Raw genomic sequence first — 23,786 nt, 5'->3', positions numbered from 1 at the left:
CGACTAAAGATGAGAATAGAACTTCTTGCAGGAATCACAGATGGTAAAAAAAACCATGGGGGAATTAAACAGGCACTCCAATCAAAACAATAAAAAATATTTAAATGAACATGCACCTTAATACAAACTTATGGGCCAAAGGTGCAGGACAAGGGCACAGCCATCACAGCTGTGTGAACAATGCAAAAGATAGCTGCAAACATACACAACAGTCTCACTGCTGTATTGGCATATGGTCTCAAAAAAAGGATTATATACTGTATTTTTGTTACTTGAAATTATGAAATTACCAAAATCTTACAGAGTGTTTAGCTTTCAAGAATGTTGTACTTCAAACCTTTCTAAAACCTATAACTACTACAATATTGTGAAGAAGTCATTTTTTTTCTTTGTGTGTGTCTGATGCACTCTAAAAAAAAGTTTTAAAACGTTGGGAAATTTTGAAGCAATAAAAACGACATCCTTCCCAATCCTGTTGCCATTTATGAGAACAAAAACCTGTAGTAGAGAGACATAAGAGGTCCACAGCAGGGAGCGAGGAGGGCACTCCCTGTAATCGTTTCATTTGATGCTACAAAAGAGGCAACATCAGACTAGGAGGATGAGAACCCTTTAGTCTTCTTTTGATATGTTACTTAATGGCACAAACCTGCTGCTCTGGTTTTAATGTACAGATCTTGAATTATAAATGAGATCGCTGCTGCAGCTCTTGTAATGGACACAGCTGCATTCCCCTCACAAGACTTAATTGATCTGTTTGATGCACAAGGAAATCGCCTACTGGGACAAAATGTCTTTTTTCTTCTCAGCCTTTTGACAGTGTTGTGTCATCCTCTTTGACTGTTTATAGCTATATTGTGTATTTCAAAAGGATAGATGTAATCTGAAGTTAAAGAAACAGCATAAAAGTTCTGCCTTAAGGTCTAAAAATGTCAAATTAAAACACAACCTCTTCAAGAGCCAAGGCATTTTGTAACCATTTACAGTTCAAGAACCTGGCATGCATTTTTCTATTTTGCATTGTACAAAGACTACTTAGACAATAAAGTAAATACTGTGATTTTTTATCTCCTAATTATGAAGGATTTGTTAATTAAAAAGGCCCCCCTTGATAAAGAGCCACCTTTACGGTTGCAACTTTGACAAGGGTTAAGTCAGAGATAGATGTTTGATAATAAAAAAACACCAACTCCTAAACATGTGTTCATTGAAAAATATTTTTTTGTACATTGAGATTAAATACATCAAGTGTATTTTTATTACTGATTGCGTAAATACCAGAATTTGACTTGGTATCAGCCTCTTACAGATGGTACAGTAGCACTGTGCCTGGAAGGGGAAGAAGCAGCACAAGGAGCTGTCGGCAGTTCTTATCTGCTAACAAGAAACAGGTTGATATGAGGAATGAGCAGTGACAGAGAGATGGGCTTATTAGTCTACTACATATTTACTGTCTGCTTATAGGCTGGGGGAAGGCACATAACCTACTTGTATTACTTAACTAATTAACTGCAGTAGAGATAAGTCAGGCCTACAGACTTGTAGTTGAAAGAAAACCGGCAGCTCGATCTTACGCAAAGAAGGAGTTCAATAATCCATGTGTGGTTTAAAATAATACACGCCTTACGCATTTCGCCATATAGCCTTAGTTATAGCCATAAATTCCTCAGAATGACAGCATATTTATATACAGATACAAGCCCTGCCCCTACCAACACAGGCTGCAGTAATTAGGTGAGTCAATTAGGATCAACCCCAAAAAGCAGCCTAACTGGTGGGGGGAGAAAAGAAAAGAGGAAAAAGAAACAACAAAAAATAAATACAAAATAACAGTGTTGATACAATAAATTAACCACTTGCCGACCAGCCACTGTAGAAATACGGTTGCAGGGTGGCACGGCTGCGCAAAACCACGTTTTAAAACGTAATTTTGCAAAACAGGTAGGAGGCGCGCCACCACCCTACCTGCGCCGCTGATCGCGGTCGCGAGTGTCAGTCGCCGGGTCACGGCCGGTCATTACCTGCCGTGTCTCGGCAATCACTGACAGAGAGCATGGCTGCAGTGTTTACACTGCACCTCTGCTTTCTGTCAGTTCCCTGTCAGCTCCTGACATGCTGATCTGGAGAGAAGAGTTTATCTATCTGTTCCCGTGCAGTACACACACCCGCCCCCTAGTAAAACACTCCCCTCACACAGTTAACCCTTTCATTGAATAAAAAAGTTAGCCCCTTCCTCCCCAGTGCCATTAGTACAATGTCAGTGTTTTTTTTTTTTTGCACTGATCACTGTATTGGTGTCACTGGGGATGTCCGTGACCCCAAGCCAGTTCCCCCCCAGTGTCAGAATGTCTGCCGCAGTCCTGCCATAAGTCGCTGATCTCCGCCATAACTCACTGATCGCCGCCATAAGTCACTGATTGCCGCCATTATTAGTATAAAAAAAAAATTAAAAATCCCAGTATCTTTCCCACCATTTGTAGACGCTATAACTTTCATGTAAACCAATTAATTTAAACGTAACGCAGAAATACTGCTACAGGGTGGCATGGGTGCACAAAATCACACATATATATATATATATATATATATATATATACACACATGATTTGCGCTCCCATGGTTTTCACACCCCTCCCAGATAGCGTCAGATTGCCCGTCAGTACACCAGTCATCACACTGAACCCCTTGATTGCCAGGAACACGCTCATGCACAATAATCCTCCATTGCTAGTATAGCGTCGGAACGGTCAGCACTATACCAGTGTTCACATTAATATAGCATCCCCAAAAACGCAGCGTTAGCAGGATCAGCCCCGGCACCTGCCAGCACCTGTGTTTAGCCCCTATGCTTACCCCCCCCCTTCTTCCCCAGCAAGTGCAGTGTCAGTAGGCCACTGTCACTTGATACATTGCACACAAAACCACAGTGTTCACAGAATCAGGCCTGATCTCTGTTAGCACTCGTCAGTAAATTTTGATGACTCTCATATGCAGCAGAATGCCAGTACTAGTGCCGCTCTACCTTTTGGTGAACTGGCGAGCACCAGCGGTCTAATACATCTTGGTCTTTCACATATCTTTTAGATTGTAAGCTCCCAGGATCAGGCCCTCCTAACCCTCTTGTATTGAACTGTATTGTTCTGTATTGTCTCCCGTTATATTGTAAAGCACTGAGCAAACTGTTGGCGCTATATAACTCCTGTATAATAATAATAATACCAGCACTGCAGTATCACTTGGTGACGTGGCGAGTCCCATAAGTCCAGTACAAGCCGGTACGGTGGCGAGCAGAAGTATTGTCCCGCAGCCACCAAGAATTCGTACACAGGCCCATAGAGCTCCTAGTATCCTTCCGGATGTGCTTGCAAATCCCGATTGGCAGCCCACAAATCCTGCAGCACCCGTACTTCCTCCATTCACTGCCCAACCTGGAATTCAGGTGGAAATAGCAAATTTATCTACTCCCCTTGATTTTTGGAGCTGTTTTTCACAGAATATCTGTATGCGTTGATTGTGGATCAAAGCAATTTATATGCACAACATTTTATCACCGCCAACAAAAATTCAAACCTTGCCAGACCAGTCGCGTGGAAACTCATTACGGTTTTCGAATTTACATTTTTTTGGGACCTAACCCTCAATATGGGCATTACTAAAAGAAATGAATTCCAGTTGTATTGGTCCACAGACCCAATTCATCAAATGCTGTGTTCTCTGCTGCCATGGCCAGGCATAGATATGAGAGTATAATGTGTTTTATGCATTTCAACAACACACTCTGTCATCCTCGGGGTAACCCTGAATTTGACCGACTTCACAAAATTCAGCCCCTCGCAAATCACCTTAGCCAAAAATTTGCAGATGTCTATACTCCCCAGCAAAACATCTGCGTTGATGAGTCCCTCATTAATTTTTCTAGCCGCCTTCCATTCAAACAATTTCTCCCCAGCAAGTGTGCCAGATATGGGGTCAAGATGTAAAGACCTGTGAGAGGACAACAGGCTATACTTATAAGTTTTGGATTTACGAGGGAAAAGAAAAGAGCCCCCGGATGCCCAGACTACATGGGGAGCAGTGGCAAGATAGTTTGGGACTTGGTGTCATCTTTTTTCCATATGGGGTACCACTTACAATTTTTATTCAAGCATGCCACTATTTAGACATTTGTTCAATCTTGGAACTGGCGCATGTGGAAAAGTGTGACCTAATGTGTGCCCACCATTAGAAGTGGGTGGATGCAGGGCAGTATATTCTAATGGTGGGCATACCACACACTTTTTCCGGCAGAGATTTCTTCTCTTTTTTTCATTCAGCCCACAGGCTGCATACAAAAAAAAGACCATGTTGTATACACCCAACAAGGACCAGCGACATACTGGTACATCACTGGACTTTGAATGGTTATACCAGGATGATGCCTACAGCTGCAAGCATCATCCTGGTATCATTTTTTTTCAGCCGGCGATCGGCTTTCATGTAAAAGCAATCCTAGTGGCAGGATTGCTTTTACAAGCAGCGGGAGATGATGCCCCCCCTCCTCCGTTGCCTTCTCGGGCAGTCTCGTGCCATCGGGGGAACCTGAGAATGCAGCCGGTGTTTCTGCCAGCTGACCATAGAGCTGATTGGAGACCAGAGTGGTGCCAATCATCTCTATAGTCTAAGAATTCGCAAGCTACGAGCATTTCATCACTTCAGTTTCACAGGATATGAACAGTGCCATTTGTAAATTGGGAAAGCATCTGATCACACCGATTTTGGTTTGATTAGATAATGTAAGGGAAGAGGAGATATCTAGAGTCTGATAGACCCCAGATTTCTCAAAAAATAATATATGACAATGCCCATTGAAGTTATAGGGGATATTTGCATTCCCTGTGATAGCATTAAAAGTGATAAAAAAAAAATGAAAGGTACAGTGTAAAAATAATTAAAAAAATCAAAATTACTAAAAAAAAAAAAACAATTTCGCCCCTCCCATGCACGCACACCTGTGTGCACAAGCATTGACCCTGTGGCGGTATGTAAACTGCGGATGCACCATACATGTGAGGTATCGCCGTGAACATCAGATCAAGGGCAGTCATTTTAACAATAGACCTCCACTGTAAATCTAAAATGGTAGCTTTTAAACGCTTTTAAAGTGTTGCCTATGGATATTAAAAATGTATGCAGTTTGTCGCCATTTCACGGGGCATGCGCAGTTTTAAAGCATTTCATGTTTGGTATCTATTTACTCGGCATACCATCATCTTTTATATCTTTCCAAATAATTGGCCAATATATTGTGTTTTTCTGCATTAAAAGTAAAAAAAGTGTATTTTTCTTTTCAAAAATTGCATTTGAAAAATCGCTGCATGAATACTATGTGCCATTAAAAATTGTAGTACCCACCATTTTATTCACTAGGGAGTCTGCATTAAAAAAATATATAATGTTTGGGGGTTTAAATTTCCTAGCAAAAAATACTGATTTGTTTAATGTGAACAAAAAGTGTCAGAGAAGGCTTGATCTTCAGGTGGGTAGAAGAGTGAGTGATGTATGGCATAAACTTCTAATGCTGGGCATAACACTCCCCCCCCCCCAAAAACGACCCCTTTTTGGAAAGTAGACACCCCAAACTATTTTACTGAGAGGCATGTTGAATCAATAGAAGAATTTATTTTTTTACCACAAGTTTTTGGAAAATGACAAAAAATTATTTATTTATTTTTTTTACACAAAATTGTCACCTAAATGATTTATTGGTCACACATGCCATGGGTATATGTGGAATTACTCCCCAAAATACATTCTGCTACTTCTCCGAGTATGGGGGTACCTCATGTGAGAGACGTTTTGGCAGTCTAGCCAAGTACAGGACCCCAAAATCCAACAAGCGCCTTCAGGCTTTTAAAGGGCTTTATTTCCCCATTACACTTCCTGACTACCTATCACAGTTTCTGAGGCCCTGAAATGCCAGGATAGCACCAACCCCCCCCCCCCCCCCAAATGACCCCTTTTTGGAAAGTAGACACCCCAAGGAATTTGATAAGAAGCATGGTAAGTATTTTGCAGATCTCATTTGTTGCCACAAGTTTCTGGAAAATGAAGAAAAAAAACAAAAACATATTTTTTCTATTCTTTTTTTATATTTCAAAACCTTGTGAGAAAAAATTAGATCTGCAAAATACTCACCATGCCCCTTTTTAAATTCCTTGGGGTGTCTACTTTCCAGAAAGGGGTCATTTTGGGGGGTTGGTGCTATCCTGGCATGTCAGGGCCTTCGAAACTGTGATAGGTATTGAGGAAGTGAAATGAGGAAGTTTCGCACCCTCAGGCTTTCAAAGTGGTCATTGGATTTCAGGCTCCTGTATGTGGCTAGGTTCCCAAAAAGTCCCACACATGTAGTATCCCCATACTCAGTAGAAGTAGTAGAATGTATTTTGGGGTGTAATTCCACATACACCATGGCTTGTACGAGAAATAAATAATTTAAATGACGACTTTGTGTAAAAAGAAAAAAAAAAGGTTTTTGTCATTTTCCAGAAACTTTTGGAAAAAAAATAAATCTTACATGGACTCAATATGCCGCTCAGCAGATAGCTTAGGGTGTCTACTTTCCGAAAACGGGTCATTTGAGGGTGTTTGTACTATCCTGGTATTTTAACACCTCAAGAAATGTGATGAGCAGTCAGAAAGTAAAAGCTGTGTAAATTCCATTATCTATACCATAGTTTGTAGTCGCTATAACTTTCACACAAAGCAATCAATATACACTTACTGCGATTTTTTTAACCAAAAACATGTAGCAGAATACATTTTGGCCTAAATTTATGACAAAATTTTAGTTTTTTGTTATGACCAAAATGAGAAAATATTGTTTTTGTTTTTTTTTTAATTTTTCATCAAAAATGTTTTTGTTTATAGCAACAAAAATAAAAAGTGCACAGGTGATCAAATACCACCAAAAGAAAACTCTATTTGTGTGAAAAAAAGGACATAAATTTATGTACCGTATTGCATGACTGCACAATTGTCCGTTAAACTAGCACAGCGCTGTATAGCAAAAAAATGGTGTAAATTTCAATACCTATACCATAGTTTGTAGACGTTATAACTTTCACACAAAGTAATCAGTATACACTTATTGGGATTTTTTTTACCAACAACATGTAGCGGAATACATTTTAGCATAAATGTATAACTAACTTTGAGTTTACTATATATTTTTTATATGAAAGTAAAAAGTATTGTTTTTCTTTAAAATTTTCGGTCTTATTTTGTTTATAGCGTGAAAAATAAAAAGTGCACAGGTGATCAAATACCACCAAAAGAAAGCTCTATTTGTGTGAAAAAAAAGGCATAAATTTCGTTTGGGTGCAGCATTGTATGACCGTGCAATTATTAGTTGAATTAGTGCAGCGCCGAGTAGCAAAAAGAGGCCTGGTCATTAAGGGGGGTAAATCCTCAGGAGTGCAAGTGGTTAAAATGTTAATGTATTGTATAAACACTGTGTTTTGTATTTATTTTTTGCTGTTTCTTTTTCCTCTTTTCTTTCCTCCCCCCACTGAAACCTGTGTTGGTAGAGGCAGGGCTTATATATGTATGTATGTAAAAAAAATATACTGTCATTCTGAGGAGTTTATAGCTATGACTAAGACTACATGCAGAAATGCATAAACCCTGTATTATTTTGTACCACACCTGGATTAATAAACTCATTCATTGCGGAAGATGGAGCTGCCAGCTCTCTTTCATTTACATGTTTGCTTGGGTACTAGGAGAAAACTAAAATGCAATACATTGACTGCTCGCCTTAGATTTATGGTCTCCAGACTTGCTGTGCTGTCTAGCAGGGCTGTGTAAACCTCAAAAAAAAATTACCATTTTGATAACGCTCTGATGAAGTCACATGGTGTATGACGATACGCATAAGGTGACGTCAGCGCTCCCACATCGCTCCAACAGGCCGGGTCTTGCTCTCAATTGTTTGAATCTGACCTCTGTTTCATGCGTTTTTAACACTATTATCATGTGAGCTCATATTCTTTAATAAATATACAGGTGAAACTCGAAAAATTAGAATATCATACATAAGTTCATTTATTTCAGTAATGCAACTTAAAAGGTGAAACTAATATATGAGATAGATTCATTACATGCAAAGCAGGATAGTTCAAGCCGTGATTTGTCATAATTGTGCTGATTATGGCTTACAGATCATGAAAACCCCAAATCCATAATCTCAGAAAATTAGAATATTACATGCAATCAAAGCAAGGATTGTACATAGAACAATATCGGACCTCTGAAAAGTATAAGCATGCATATGTACTCAGTACTTGGTTTGGGCCCCTTTTGCAGCAATTACTGCCTCAATGCAGCGTGGCATGGAAGCTATCAGTCTGTAGGACTGCTGAGGTGTTATGGAAGACCAGCATGCTTCAATAGCGGCCTTCAGCCCTTCTGCATTGTTCGGTCTCATGTCTCTCATCTTTCTCTTGGCAATGCCCCATAGATTCTCCATGGGGTTCAGGTCAGGCGTGTTTGCTGGCCAATCAAGCACAGTAATCCCACGGTCATTGAACCAGGTTTTGGTGCTTTTGGCAGTGTGGGCAGGTGCCAAGTCCTGCTGGAAAATGAAGTCAGCATCCCCATAAAGCTCGTCTGTGGAAGGAAGCATGAAGTGCTCCAAAATCTCCTGGTAGACAGCTGCGTTGACCCTGGACTTAATGAAGCACAGTGGACCAACACCAGCAGATGACATGGCTCCCCAAATCAACACAGAAACTTCACACTGGACTTCAAGCATCTTGCAGTGTGTGCCTCTCCATTCTTCCTCCATACTCTGGGTCCTTGGTTTCCAAATGAGATGCAAAAGTTGCTCTCATCAGAAAAGAGGACTTTGGACCACTGAGCAACAGACCAGGTCTGTTTCCCTTTAGCCCAGGTAAGACGCTTCTGACGTTGTTTGTTGCTCAGGAGCGGCTTGACAAGAGGAATACGACATTTGAAGCCCATGTCCAGGATCAGTCTGTGTGCGGTGGCTGTTGATGCACTGACTCCAGCCTCAGTCCACTCCTTGTGAAAGCCCCCAACACTTTTGAATGTCCTTTTCCTGATAATCCTCTCCAGGCTGCGGTCATCCCTGCTGCTTGTGCACCTTTTTCTGCCACACTTTTCTCTTCCACATAACTTTCTATTAATGTGCTTTGATACAGCACTTTGGGAACATCCAACTTCTTTTGCAATTACCTTTTGAGGCTTTCCCTCCTTATGGAGGGTGTCAATGATGGTTTTCTGCACAACTGTCAGATCAGCAGTCTTTCCCATGATTGTGATTCCTACAGAACCAGACTGAGAGACCATTTAAAGGCTCAGGAACCCTTTGCAGGTGTTATGGCTTAATTAGCTGATTAGAGTGGGACATTTTGAGCCTAGAATATTGCACCTTTTCACAATATTCTAATTTTCTGAGATTGTGGATTTGGGGTTTTCATGAGCTGTAAACCATAATCATCACAATTATGACAAATCACAGCTTGAACTATCTTGCTTTGCATGTAATGAGTCTATCTCATATATTAGTTTCACCTTTTAAGTTGCATTACTGAAATAAATGAACTTTTGCACGATATTCAAATTTTTTGAGTTTCACCTGTATGCCTTTTAAAGAAGCCTACTGCACTATGGTCTAATTTGTGGTTGTTGAGCTTTATCCACAGAGTTGGCTGTACTGAATCCGGTGCCATTTGTGAAGGTCCAGTGGTGATTCATAAGGGGAAGAGTGCACAAAGGAGCAGGTTATGTGTTACCCCCACTAATAGGGGAGATGCTTTGTTTGACCTGTGTCCACATACAGGTACATGCAAGAAGGTGAGAGTCCATTTGGAAGCCTATGTTCACTGTGGTGATTCACATGTATTGAATATTTACAACACTTGGATTTTGGGTGCAATCACCAGCAGGAAGATTTTTCACTTATTTGGATTTTTTTGAAGAATTGCATTTATTTTTATGTTTTATCATCTTTTTGGACTATCAGTCACGTTCTTGTTCATATATTTATATGTATTGATTTATGCTAGCAGCGCGACACTTTCATTTGTTTTAGTCTATTTTTTATGTTTACACACATAACACGTGTTGCAGCAGCTCATCTATTATTATTCTCATTATTTGGCAGCGCACAATTTTCTTTTGCCTTTATTATTTTGTGCCGCACCTGGATTAATAAACTCATTCATTGTGGAAGATCGAGCTGCCAGCTTTTTTTCATTTACATGTTTGCTTGGGTGCTAGGAGAACACAACAAGCCAATACATTGACCGCCTGCCTTATATTTATGGTCTCCAGACTTGCTGAGCTGTCCAGCAGGGCTATGTAAACCTCAAAAAAAAATGACCATTTTGATAAAGCTCTGCTCGTATCATAATAGCCCAAGGTCACCACCCCTTCATTCTATACCCTAGGAACCCAATACTATGTCACTCATCAGGAACATCCCCCCTTTCCACTCCCACACCCTTCCTTTTTTAGTTTTCAAACACTCCAGCTAACTGGCAGCAGATAAATGTCTGTGCATCTCCTGCTAACACCCTCTACCTATACCACGCTACCTTAGATCTTGTGATGCTACCCTTATTCCTATGTTTGGTTGTTTTTTGTAACATCTTTCTGCTACACAGCCACACTGGAGGATGGATATCTAAAAGTGGGCCAACAAATAGATGGGGTACACCAAGCAATGTCTTAAAAGGGATATCAATAAAAAGGAAAATAGCAGAATGGTTAAATATACATGCTTGGTGTTAGCTCATGCCCAATACCCCATAACCAATAAGGCACTCTACTGGAAAACAGCCCATACAATAGAAGTTCACTCCAATAACCAATAAGGCACTCTACTGGAAAACAGCCCATGCAATAGAAGTTCACTCCAATAACCAATAAGGCACTCTACTAGAAAACACCCCATGCAATAGAAGTTCACTCCAATAAACAATAAGGCACTCTACTGGAAAACACCCCATGCAATAGAAGTTCACTCCAATAACCAATAAGGCACTCTACTGGAAAACACCCATGCAATAGAAGTTCACTCCAATAACCAATAAGGCACTCTACTGGAAAACACCCCATGCAATAGAAGTTCACTCCAATAACCAATAAGGCACTCTACTGGAAAACACCCCATGCAGTAGAAGTTCACTCCAATAACCAATAAGGCACTCTACTGGAAAACACCCCATGCAGTAGAAGTTCACTCCAATAACCAATAAGGCACTCTACTGGAAAACACCCCATGCAGTAGAAGTTCACTCCAATAACCAATAAGGCACTCTACTGGAAAACACCCCATGCCGTAGAAGTTCACTCCAATAACCAATAAGGCACTCTACTGGAAAACACCCCATGCCGTAGAAGTTCACTCCAATAACCAATAAGGCACTCTACTGGAAAACACCCCATGCAGTAGAAGTTCACTCCAATAACCAATAAGGCACTCTACTGGAAAACACCCCATGCAGTAGAAGTTCACTCCAATAACCAATAAGGCACTCTACTGGAAAACACCCCATGCCATAGAAGTTCACTCCAATAACCAATAAGGCACTCTACTGGAAAACACCCCATGCAGTAGAAGTTCACTCCAATAACCAATAAGGCACTCTACTGGAAAACACCCCATGCAGTAGAAGTTCACTCCAATAACCAATAAGGCACTCTACTGGAAAACACCCCATGCAGTAGAAGTTCACTCCAATAACCAATAAGGCTCTCTACTGGAAAACAAAGAGGGTAAAATAAATGCTACAGTATGCCTTCACTTAGGAACAATGCTAAGTAATCAATTTCCATCAAATTTGTCTTTAAGCAATCTTCAAGCACCAAATGCTAGATAGAGTGTATACTTTTTAACCTGCTTGAGGTGATTGTAGCCATATTAGTGCACTTGTGACAGAAACAATTGAGTACTGTTCATGATACTTTTTTATCTGCACTAACATACAATTTCAGAACAAGCTTTCAGGGTATGTCCCCTTCTTCAAGGTCCAATCAGCACAAGGGACATACCCCAAAAGTTTTTCCTGGAAATTGCATGTTAGTTCAAATAGAAAACGTATCACGGACTGTACTCAGTTGTTTCTGTCTACATTTTAACTGAACACTATTTTATTACCACCCTCAGAAAAACAACTATTAGAATAGAATTACTGCAATCTAACAAAATATCAAAAGCAATGGGGTCTGGAAAGGCAAAACTAAGGCTAGACAAGAGACTCCTAGCTCAGTCTCAGCCAAATGTGAAGGCAGAGGGTAATAACAAGCACTTCCAACCAGAGATTTGTTATTTTGTTGTGAGTGCCAAACTTTTCCTTAAGCGTTAAAAACATGATTGGTTCTATTCCATGGTGACTGAATTTCACAGATGATTTTGATAAGTTCCAGTGAGGATGAGCAGATATGTCACCACCTGTCGTTCTTGGTGAGGCAACTGCTAATCCTAATAACGGTGTCTGCCTACCCTAACAAAAGCGTGCAGATATTAACCAGAAAAGCACAATCATATAGGAGCAGTCAGCAATATCAATGACCACAAAAATGTGTCATTTTATGAAACCTTGGCTGCTCATACACAGATATGTACTTGACATGTAACTCAGTATGAACAGTCACTGAAAATTAAACATTTTAGTTTTGCTGTTATACTTAGTGTACATTGTTTTGGAATAGGCATATCATATGCTGCTAATTTGTTTGTTTTTTTACCTAACACAAATACAAAACACTTCAATGGTACAAGCACATTTTTAGGTGTGAACTTAAAAGAGAACTGATTAAAAAAAATAAACATTCATATTCCCCTTTGTAGATGCGACTTCAATCTGATGCTGCATCTGTCCCTCGCCACCTCTACTCCAAGAACTGAGTGATCAAAGACTGCTGATTGCTCAGCTTGGAGCACTGTCAGTCACTGCTCTCTTCTCTGTCCCCCCAGAGCTCACTGGAGCAGTGAGCTGTGGCGTGGGCAGGAGCAGCTTACTCAGGATCTCAGTGGCATGCCGAGAGGCTGAGCTAGCTGCCAGTCAGGCTTCTGGGCAGATCCCAACTGTAGCACTACCCCATTAGAAGTCGTTGAGTTTTGGGTCCCCCTATAGCCCTGCACAGCCAAGCAACATGTATTTTCTTCAGACCTTGCACACTAGAAACAGTAAAAACAGTCCTTGAGCTTGTTTTTTTGTTTTTGTTTTATTAAGGGGTATTGAACTTTGATGGGGTTGAGGGGTGTATGGGATGCCCAAGGAACTGTGAACATGAGGACAAATCTCCTTAGCCACTATGTACAAGTCCATAGACAAACAGTCTTTCTGAGTCTCTGAGGAGCTAGTTGGGTTTGCCACCTGACTGCCCTCTCCCCTTATCTGGCCCAGGGGGTGCAGGCTTACTCACTTCTGTAAGCTTATTGGGTTGGTGGATGCCTTCAGGTCTTATGCTGGGCTGGCTTCTTCCCTGCATCCCAGGCTGTCCTCTCCCAGGGGATGGTTGAGGCTGAGAGATCCTGTCTGCAGGTGGGCCACTGCCTGAGCCCCCTTCCCAGGCTTTACACTCCATCATCTTCCACCCGACACTGACCACTTCCTGATCAGGGTCTCTCATACTTAACCATTTCAATACCGTGCAATTTTACACCTTCCTGCCCAGGCCATTTTTCAGGTTTCAGCACTCTCACACTTTGAATGACAATTGCGCGGTCATACAACATTGTACCCAAACTAAAATGTTATCATTTTCTTCACACAACTAGAGCTTTCTTTTGGTGGTACTTAATCACCGCTGGGGTTTTTATTTTTTGCTAAATTAACAAAAAAAGACCGAAAATTTTGAAAAAAAAACACATTTTTCTTTGTTTCTGTTATAAAAGTTTACAAATAAATAATTGTTCTTCATAAATTTAGGCCGAGATGTATTATGCTACATGTCTTTGGTGAAAATAACCCAAATTAGGATGTATTTTTTAGTTTGTAGGAAAGTTATAGAGTTCACAAACTATGGGATATATCTGAACATTGATCAATCCTGAAGTACTGACAGCCAATCTAATTTCTTGAGGTCCAAGAATGTCAGAATAGTACAGATATCCCCAAATGACCCCTTTTTGCAGAGTAGACAGTCCGACGTACTTCATAAGAGGCATGGCGAGTTTTTTGAAATTGTATTTTTTTGTCATAATTTTTTGGAAAATTAAAAAATTAAAAAAATTATTTTCACTATTTTTTTTTTTACATACTGTCACCAGTGCAGTACAGCATCATCATATAACTGGCATGGTGGTGAACAGGGACACTGACTGGTGACAGTATGAAAAAAAAAATATATATATATTTTTTTTTCTATTACATTTTTTTTTTTTTTTAAGATTTTTTTTTCATATTTTACTATGACCAAAGTAGTACAATGTTACCATAGTAACATTGTACTACTTTGGGGAAGTGATCAGTATTTTTTTTTACACAATTTGCTTAAAGCAAAGAATTTTTTTTTTTTTTTGTGCTTAGCTGTGATTTGGTCACAGCTAATCACATGACATGTGCATGTGATTAGCTGTGACCATTCACAGCTAGGCACTAGTATACAATGGATGGCATGAATGAAGCCATCCATTGTATACAACTGTCATGTGACCTGCTGTGATTGGTCACAGCAGGTCACATGGTACCAGCAACGGGAGCCGGTACTCGGATCTGTCATCGGCCGTGTCCAAGGGGCATAGCCGGTGACAGATCGCGCTGCTGCACCGCTCTGCATTAGCGCAAACTGCGCATGTGTGGGAGCACACCAAATGGCGTGCACCCGGAATGCAGGAACACTTTTGAAGCCGCCAAACGGCCATTGGCCGGGCGGCTAATGGTTAAGGGCTGTCCTGACCCCATGCCAAGCCTCCTGATTGGGGATTGGTCATAATCCCCTGAGTATGCAGATCAACCCCTCCTCAAACCCCACCCACTTCCTTCTAGAAATTTCTCAAGCTTCTAGAGCAGGGGGAGGTATCAGCTCTCAGCCCTAACGTAAAGTTAGCTGGATGACTCATCCCAAGCTAACTCATATCAGGCTGCTATCTATCCTATAACTAAAAACCTAGCTAGAGAGGTGCTACACAATATTTTTAACGGGATCTCTGAAGAACCTGGATGGGCTCTGTGACATCAGACTTTAGGCCACTTGGCTGAATCTGAAAAAGGCAGAAGGTAAAAATAATGTTGCTCTCAAGAGGGAAAATGGTGGTTGGGGTAAATTTGTATAATGCTTGAACATACACATTTAAGGATACTTCTACTGAAGAAAATGCATAGATATCCTGTGTTTATTCTGCAATAAAGGCTTTTTACCTTCTTTCTCTCAAAATGCTTTAGAATTTACACTGGGCTGCATGTGCTTAGCTTAGTGTACATCTTTGGCACACCTCAGTGTCAGGATGAATTAACTCCTCTGCACATGTGCAGAAGTTACATCATCCCAGCCTGGCCAATCATAAAAGCCTGAGACCCTGAACTTGCAAGAAGCCAGGGAGAGGTTTTCTGAGCAAACCAGCAGATGTTAATAGGCAGGTAGGATTCCCGTTTAGAGTTTGCACCTCTTACTGGTGGAGCATTGATGTAGGGTACCCTTTATAAGGTGAGTGGAGCCTAGATTGTAGACCTTGGAGTGAGTGCTCTTCTGAAGATTCCAGAGAGGGGTCCTGTATGCTCTCCCCTTCGGGGGAGGGACAGTTGTCACACTGCTGAATGATATCTAAAAGAACCAGAGGGATAGACAGACATGCGGGAACAAAAGTACCACAATGCTCCTGTATGATAAAATACTAGCAGATACTGTCACTGAAGAATATTATGAAAGTCATGATTTGGAAATTTATGTCACCAGTATATGGACTGTTCTGAATTGCTTATTAATGCAAGAAAATAAGTTTTATTGCAACAAAGTGCCTCTGTGTGATGGCCTATTGGAGTGAGGTGTTAAGCACAGCCAATACCTGTAAAGACAGTTATAGTCATGTGCTTTACTGTTAGGCTCTGGAGTGGTGAAGGAGGAAAAGGAGTCCCTCGCCTGACAGTGAGAGAGAACCCCCTCATGTAGCATGCATCTGGTGGCCCGGGCCCCCATTCCATGGGTCCCAGGTGAACGGTTGGTCTTCTGGAGCTTCTGTTTGGATCACATGTCAAATATAGCCCTGTGTGTGTAAGTAGTCATGGTGGGAAGGGGTTAAAGCAGATCTTTACCGTGACAAGAATGTACCCTCCTCTCCACCCCTCTGCTACACAAATAGTGTTTTATTTAACCATTTTTGCTTTGGGAAAATGTTATTTTCTTGCCCCCCATGCACGTCACTCACCTAGGTGAACGACGTGCAGTGTGCTCCCTGTGCCTCCTAGGGTCGCATATTCCAGGAGGCATAGTCCTTCAGTCACAAAATAAGAGGTGGAAGGGTCTAGCTACGCATCATCGGGAGGCCTGCCAACTGAACTTTGAAGAGCCATAAGCCTCCTGATGACTTCACACAGGAAGATAGAGGTGTGGGACCCGAGCGGTGGTAGAAGAAAAGTGGATCTCAATAGGACACTGCTGGATCTGCCGGGTAGGTGAGGACCCGCAACCCAGTATGCAGGGGCTAAACAATAAACAGGTGGGGGGGAGGTGAAGATCCGCTTTAACAATGACGAGGAGGATAGTGAGAACAAGGCTAGGACCAACACCCATGCACCTGACATTATGTGGTTTGGGCTGAACACCTGTGTGACACCCTGCAAACCCTGTATGTATAGGAGGAGCCCCGCTGCGCATGACCACCACATGAAAATATGTTGGGTCCCCATTACATGTTGCATCACTGGAAGAAAGAGGTGAGTAGTGGAGAGTATAATTCTACTTTAAGCTCAGTATTGAGTACCTAGAACGGTTGAGGAAGGTGTGTGTCGGGGGACTATCAGCTAGGTTAGTATTGCTGTTCAGTAACCTATTTCTCTCCTAATATTGGTATAGGTAATGTCTGCAGTACTTCTTTTGTTCTCCTGTAACTGGGTCAAGGTCATCACAATGGTATAGTACACAACATTTCTTCCATCGGAGAGTTTAATTTTCCCTGTAAATAGGAATTGCATGCTAAGCAATGTTTATTTACCATGTGTAGAACTACATGTGACTGCAGCTGATACTTCCTGCGGACATGCCCCACCCAGCCAGATGTTTTTTTCACACATAAGTATATTTTCTTCTTCGCCACGGCAACGTACGTCATTCCAGATAGCTGGAATCCTCCCGGATATTGGTATCTTCTTCGCTTCTCCTTTATTGCTGTAAAGACAAGACAAAGAATGGAAGTCAGCAATTATTTTAGTAATGTGTCATTCACTTTTTTGTGCATATGATTAAATACTGAAACCACAATTTCACCATACTACAGTATATACCGAGCTGATTCAACAGAAAATTGCATTCACTTGGGCTGCCCTACGCAGGACAAATGACTCAAAGAATCTCCTGTACTTCTTTTGGAGCAGAACGTGGCATGTTTTTTGCTGCGCTTTTTGGTGTGCTAACAGTGCATTTGTCTTTGTAACAAAATATGTGCTAAATGCACACCCACTACCTGCACTTGGCGTGGCATTCACATTTAATGACAACACAATTGTGATGCACGTTTGCAGCATGTGCATTTTCTGTGCTATTTGCCGTACAATTGGAAATGGGAATCGGAGATGTGAACAGGGACTTAGTAGGTGAATTTATTCATGTTTACCAATAACAATGTATTATCTGGGTCACTTGTTAATCAATTCATTAAGGTGTGCTGTGGTTTGGCTGAAGCACAGGTGTATCAATGGTTTTGTGCATTTTACCCATGGTGTTAGCCATGGCCCCACAGACATTCTATTAGGTTGATGCAACATGCAGATCTTTTGGTTTGTTTCCAAAATAAGCAGAAAAAAAATGCAACCTAATAGAAAGTCTATGGGACCATGGCTAAAACTCATGAAAACCATGTGTAAACTTACGAAAACCAGATACACCTGCGGTGCAGCCAAACCAGAGCACAGCAGTGTAGAACCAGCCTGTCACATTATACCGTTATTGATAAATATCAAACTAAACTCTTCCAGCACATGGGTTAATCAAGGAAGCTTTAAGGTAAACTTGTCATGTGAAAACTAGGTGGTTGCCATTTCTGAACTATTTTTGAATATGCTAGATGCCTGACTGTTATGCTTACCCTTTAGCTTTAGTACTGTCTAGTGATCCAGAACAAATATGCAGATCGAGAGATAAGAGAAAAAGCAGAATTCTTTTTCTACAAACATTGCCTTCAAAAACTGTTTTTTGTTAGTGACTCAGAGTACTGAAGCTAGGTACTAATCATGACAGCCTCCTACAAAACTCCAAATTCCTTTTTTCTTGCTACTGAGATCCAGCGTCCTGTTATAGGGTGGCTAGATGATGCTTGATGTCCTACAGTCAGGAAATGAGGTAGGCTCCATCTGACTTCCTGCTGCTTCCAATGCACGCTGTGAGAAGCTTACAGTGTTGTGAAATCAGAATAAGCAATTTCAGTACAGTAGAGGAGTCTGTACAACTCTGCAAGATGGAAGTTAAGGCTGGAGTTCAGCTTTAGAACGGAAGTATGGCCAACATTTTTTTGGTCATATTTCTCTTGTGGGTCTCAGGAGTGCACTTACCTTTGCTCTTCAGTGACCCAGAATCAGCCAACAGATGGATTTAGCTTCAGGCTCCAGAAGGATCCCAACAATAATGTCAGGACTCTATCAGATGCCTGGACCAGCAGCCTCTCAGCATGAGAGCCTGAACCAGCTGCTCCCGCTCTCTCCACAGATCAGTGATTCAGTGAGTGCTGGAGGGGCAGAGTCAACCATTGGCAGTCACTGACTTTCTGCTCAGAGTGGACAGAGAACTGAGCAATCAGTGGTCATGTGATCTCGCAGTTCTCAGGTTTAGATCTGGTGGGGGGTAGCTGCAGCATTGAGGTGAGTATGTGTGTTTGCTTTTTTTTTAGAATCCCACATTTCTCCTTTAATACAACTGTATTAGCACACAACAGACAAGCCTAACCTGATGGGAACAATGTCAACCTGAACAGACCTTTGCCAAACAACAATGAGCCCAGAGTTTTGCACATTTTTGAGGGGTCCTTTTGTTTGTTCCTGCCTAAACAGTGTTCACCAGAAATAAACTTATGTCTGGGAGCCGTTGCAGGCAAAGAATAACTGAGTAACTTGCAATAATAAACCTAAAAAAGAAAACTAGAGTGTGTCTGTTTTTGACTGGGGTCTGTGCCTGTCTGTGGGGTGATTTCTCTTTACCTTCTTTCCTGGAGGAAAAACTATCTCCAAAATCAGGGAAACCTCCCTCTTAGTTGTCACCAGAACAAATGTCCCAATTGAAAGTTTCATCTTCAGCTTCTATTGTGGGCAACTGTGAAAATGTGGACTTCCCCAGTCACCAAGCCAGAGAGAGTAAATCTCTCCAGTTTTTTGGCGATTTGCATTGTAAAAACAAATGAACACTAATAAAGTGTGTGCTAAGTAAGGCCCAGAGTAATAAAAAAAAAATAGTGGAGGGCAGACATGACAGGTTGAAGAGGGAAGACAATCAATAGAGGGTTAAATAGGAGGCTCGTAGTAATTTTTAGGGACTGGTGCAGAGCTACAAGCGTCCACTGGAGATCAGCAAACAAAGGAAGAAACTTCCAACCCACCCTACCTTCCGGGGATTTTGTTCTTTCGATGTATGTCATGGCAGCTGGCCAGTTGTTGGTCTTTGGATGCAGGAAAAATTTAGGCTAAGAGAATGGTTTGGGACCCTTCGGCAGTATGGTATCCTTGGGTGCATTCCTGTTAATGAAGGTTTAACTGGAATGTGGAGATGTAGTGCACTGCTGATAGTGTTTTGTCTCCAAGCTGATGTGTTGCGGCTGGAGGCCTATTATGGTAAAGGTTCTGCAGTGAATAATTGAATGTGTCTTGTGCCTTCTAAGACCAACAGGCTTATCTGTTATCTGTTTCTGTTTTAAGGAATGTTTTGTGTTAATTTAAGTTGAATTGTTAATAAAAGGCTGTGATGGCAATTTTTACTCCATTTGTGGTTTGGTCTCCTTTCATTTATATAAATAAAGAGGTAGGGGGCTGAGTTTTTTGGGAGGATGGCCTACCAGTCATTTGCTAGAGTTTGGGGACTTCTATTCTACACTAGTCATGTGCAGCCATTGCTTCATTATGTAGTCCTTTTACTTTTTTCCCCTCAGTCAGTAGTGATGGGCTTCATGTTTGAGTTGCTGAACAAACAGTAAGGGCATTCGGCGGGCTTTTTGTCCACAGTGCCCCAATGCACTGCACTCTGACAGTGTATTGTGATGCTTTGGCCAATCATAGTTCATGATGAGGTCCCAAGGGGCCGGGAGTAACCCCTTGTGACGTCATCACTGTATTTAGGAACTGTCATCCCGGCGCAGCTGTCTGACGGTGGGAACCAGTTTTTCTTTTTTCCTTTTTTCGGGTTGGAGGTGGCAGCGGGCATCATGACTGATGTTGGACCTACTTAGGGGGACATTTTTTTAATTTTTGTTTTTAATAAAGGACTTGTCAAAGCCTGTCTCATGTCATTTTTTACTACATTTTTTTGTGAATGGATAGCAGTACCATGTACTGCATACTCATTCACATGGGGGGGCGGGAACTGGGGGCCCCCTTGTTAAAGTAGCTTCCAGATTCCGATAAGCCCCCTGCCTGCAGACCCCCAAGACCACCGTCCAGGGTTGTGGGGAAGAGGCACCTGTCCCCATCAACATGGGGACAGGTGCTTTGGGAGGGGAGCCCCCTGCCCCAAAGCACCACCCCATGTTGAGGGCACGTGGTCTGGTATGGTTCAGGAGGGGAGGGCGCTCGCTCGATCCTCCCTTTTCTGTCCTGCTGTGCTGCATGCTCGGATAAGGGTCTGGTATGGATTTTGGGGGGACCCCCACACCAAGATCCATACCAGACCCAATTTTTTAATTGTCGAGTAATGCCGGAACCCCAATGACAGCTGAAACATTAAAGAATGTTTTCATTACTAAAATATGACTTAATAATATAACTCATGCAGTATTTTAGCAGCTGAGCGGAATCTTACCACATACTCAGATGCGGTAAGATACTGCTCAGTAAATTGTCCCTGTTCGAAGTTCTTGGTCAAACGTTTGGTAGGTTCAAATGTTCAACAGCAAACTGAACAGGGGTGTGTTCAGCCCATCACTAGTAATCAGCACTGAATGTCTGGTGCTGAAACTTACAGATCTGGCTGAAGTACTCATAGGGGGTCTTCTGCTCTTTATCATGTACATTTTGAAAACACCTTGCATGCTTTTAATTGAATATAAGACATTTTGTGACTGGAAGATGGGAGATTGTAACATTCATCTGCACCTCCTCCAATTACAGAATACCTTGCATTAATTGAACAGAAGGCAAAATGTTTTCGGAATGAGCATGCTGCAGAGCGAGTGGCCCGTTGTGATCTGTGAACTCACGCTGGATCTGTAAATTTTAGCACAGGACATTCCTCACTGACTGTACTGTATGTGGAGGGGGGGGGGGGCATTACATAACATAGCGGTGGCCATGCATTGCTTCACTTCAGTAGCGCGCATTTATTTTTACAGTGCAAATGGCCAAAAATTGTTTTTGCCCAGAGTTCAGCTTGAAGTTCTTTATCAAGTATGAAACAGTACAAACTATTGTAGTATTCACAGGTAAACTACTTCTAAAAGTAATTGTGCTTATTAGGAAAATACTAACTGTACTTGTTTATTACTATGCACAAATCATGATTGTGGGAACACTGATAAAAGCCAACCATCATCTAAGTGTAAGTGGCCTTAGAGGAAAAAAGTTGTGCTTTTAGCACCTTACTGATAAAAGCCAACCATCATCTAAGTGTAAGTGGCCTTAGAGGAAAAAAGTTGTGCTTTTAGCACCTTAAAAGTTAGCAGCTAAAAGTACTCTTTAGATAATTTGTTTTGCATTTGGCTTAAAAAAACACTGTTGTTCTGTAAGTCCTCTCCTGTTATAATAATTCTCTTTACTTGAACAAGCATGAGATTGCTCGAAGTGAAATGAAGTGCAAAGGTATGTCCATATATGTAAACATACGTCCTAGTTCACACAGGAGCCATGCTGAGCACAGGGATTTTACTGCTACTAACTGGCTAATAAACGGCAACCATTCGGTAACAGTGCATTGCACAACTGGAAAGCACATGGATCTTTTTTACATTTTTCGAAATTAAACATATGGAACAAGACCAATTTGTAATATCTTTCAGTACAAGTCATTCACATGGATGCAGAGCCCAGTACCACGTGAAGAGCCGCTTGTTTATCTTTTTGGACTCATGTGGAACTGCGTGCAGGAGGCCTATATAAGTTAAAGGAGATGCATTGGCTGTACAGACTCACCCGCGCAACCCAGGTTGACAGGTACACCAGGATGGGTGCACCCATCCCTACATACTTGTCAAACTGGGCTGTGCAGATGAATCAGTATAGCCGCCATGTCTCATAAAAGCAAAATGTTGAGCTGCGCTTTTACTGTTTTTTTGTGACCTGAACTGTAAAACTTAGTGCGTCACTCAAAATACCACTGTGGGATTGCCCAGTGTGTCTCACACAGCCAATGGGTTCTGGCAAGCAAAGGACTCAGCCCAGTCCTGGCAAAAGTGCACTAGAAGAAACAAATAGGATGCAGCACTCCAGAAGACCCAACCAAGGAACATGCAAGTAAGATGCGGCTTCATCCAGGCTCCTCGCCTACTGATGCTTTTTGCCCCACCAACAGGGCTTAGTCATAGAGTCATTTTAGTCTATGACTATATCCTGTGGGGGGACAAAACACATCAGAGGGATAAGGCATGGGAGGATCCAGGCTGAAGCCGTAACTTATTTCCACGTACCTTGGTTTGGTCTTCTGGAGTGCGGCTTCCTATTTGTTTGTTTCAAAACTGTTTTTTGTTTGCTTGTTTGTATTGCCCCAGATAGAGTATAAAGTGGTCTATCAGTATTGTTTGCGTTTTTATTTCCCATTGAAATTTCACTTAAAAAGAGGAAGGTAGGAAAATTTTCCCAAAGGAAAGGGAAATGCACTCTTACACAATTATCACCGAAACAGAGGTCCCTGTCGGAAAATCTTTTCTCACCTTCCATGCCAGGTCAAATAGAGATAGTAAATGTCCTCAGCAGGGACTCTGACAGCAATAAAGATTAGACAGAAGCTTTAAGCATTGTTCACATAGAATCCCGCTTGTAGGCCTCATGCATACAGACACTGGCTGGTGTTCGACATAAATTGCAGACATATTTCCATGCCCAGGAGAGGCAGCTGCAGCATACAGCCTCTCATAATAATGTATGCTAGCTGTTCGAGAGTATATGCCATGCTTGCGTAAACTCACCCACAAGTAAAGATAAATCCCTGAACACTCAAAAGCCACAATGAGGGATTTACGCTCATGCACAAGTTTTTATGCAAGCACGGTCTATGTTATGGAGTTAGTATTTGCAGAGCCTTCAGCAAGCTTTGAGGGAAAAAAAACATTTAGCTCCAGGTTAAAATGTTAAACAGTTCAATAGGAGTGCTGACTGTGATTTTAAACAGGCTACTAACAGGCTTCATAAAGCTTCAGAAGTACTTGTAGCTTGCTGAAAGTCTGTTGAAGCCTGCTAGCAGCTTGTTTAAAGTAACAGTCAGCACTCCCATTA

The 23,786-nt window shown here is 41.6% G+C and overlaps 1 protein-coding gene across 1 annotated transcript in view; it reads right to left on the bottom strand.

Moving 5' to 3' along the window:
* The window catches only part of PRSS12 (serine protease 12), a 245,646-nt gene that overhangs the window by 173,188 nt on the left and 48,672 nt on the right, over positions 1–23,786 (bottom strand). The window contains exon 3 of the mRNA XM_089691788.1: positions 17,162–17,334. Coding sequence (XP_089547914.1) covers positions 17,162–17,334 — 173 coding nt within the window. The remainder of the gene's footprint in view (positions 1–17,161; positions 17,335–23,786) is intronic.

The sequence above is a fragment of the Staurois parvus genome, unplaced genomic scaffold (genome assembly GCF_062004578.1).
Source record: "Staurois parvus isolate SC_StPar_1 unplaced genomic scaffold, SC_StPar_1.0 ptg000572l, whole genome shotgun sequence".
Lineage (NCBI taxonomy): Eukaryota > Metazoa > Chordata > Amphibia > Anura > Ranidae > Staurois > Staurois parvus.
This window is presented reverse-complemented; position numbering and strand designations above follow the sequence as displayed.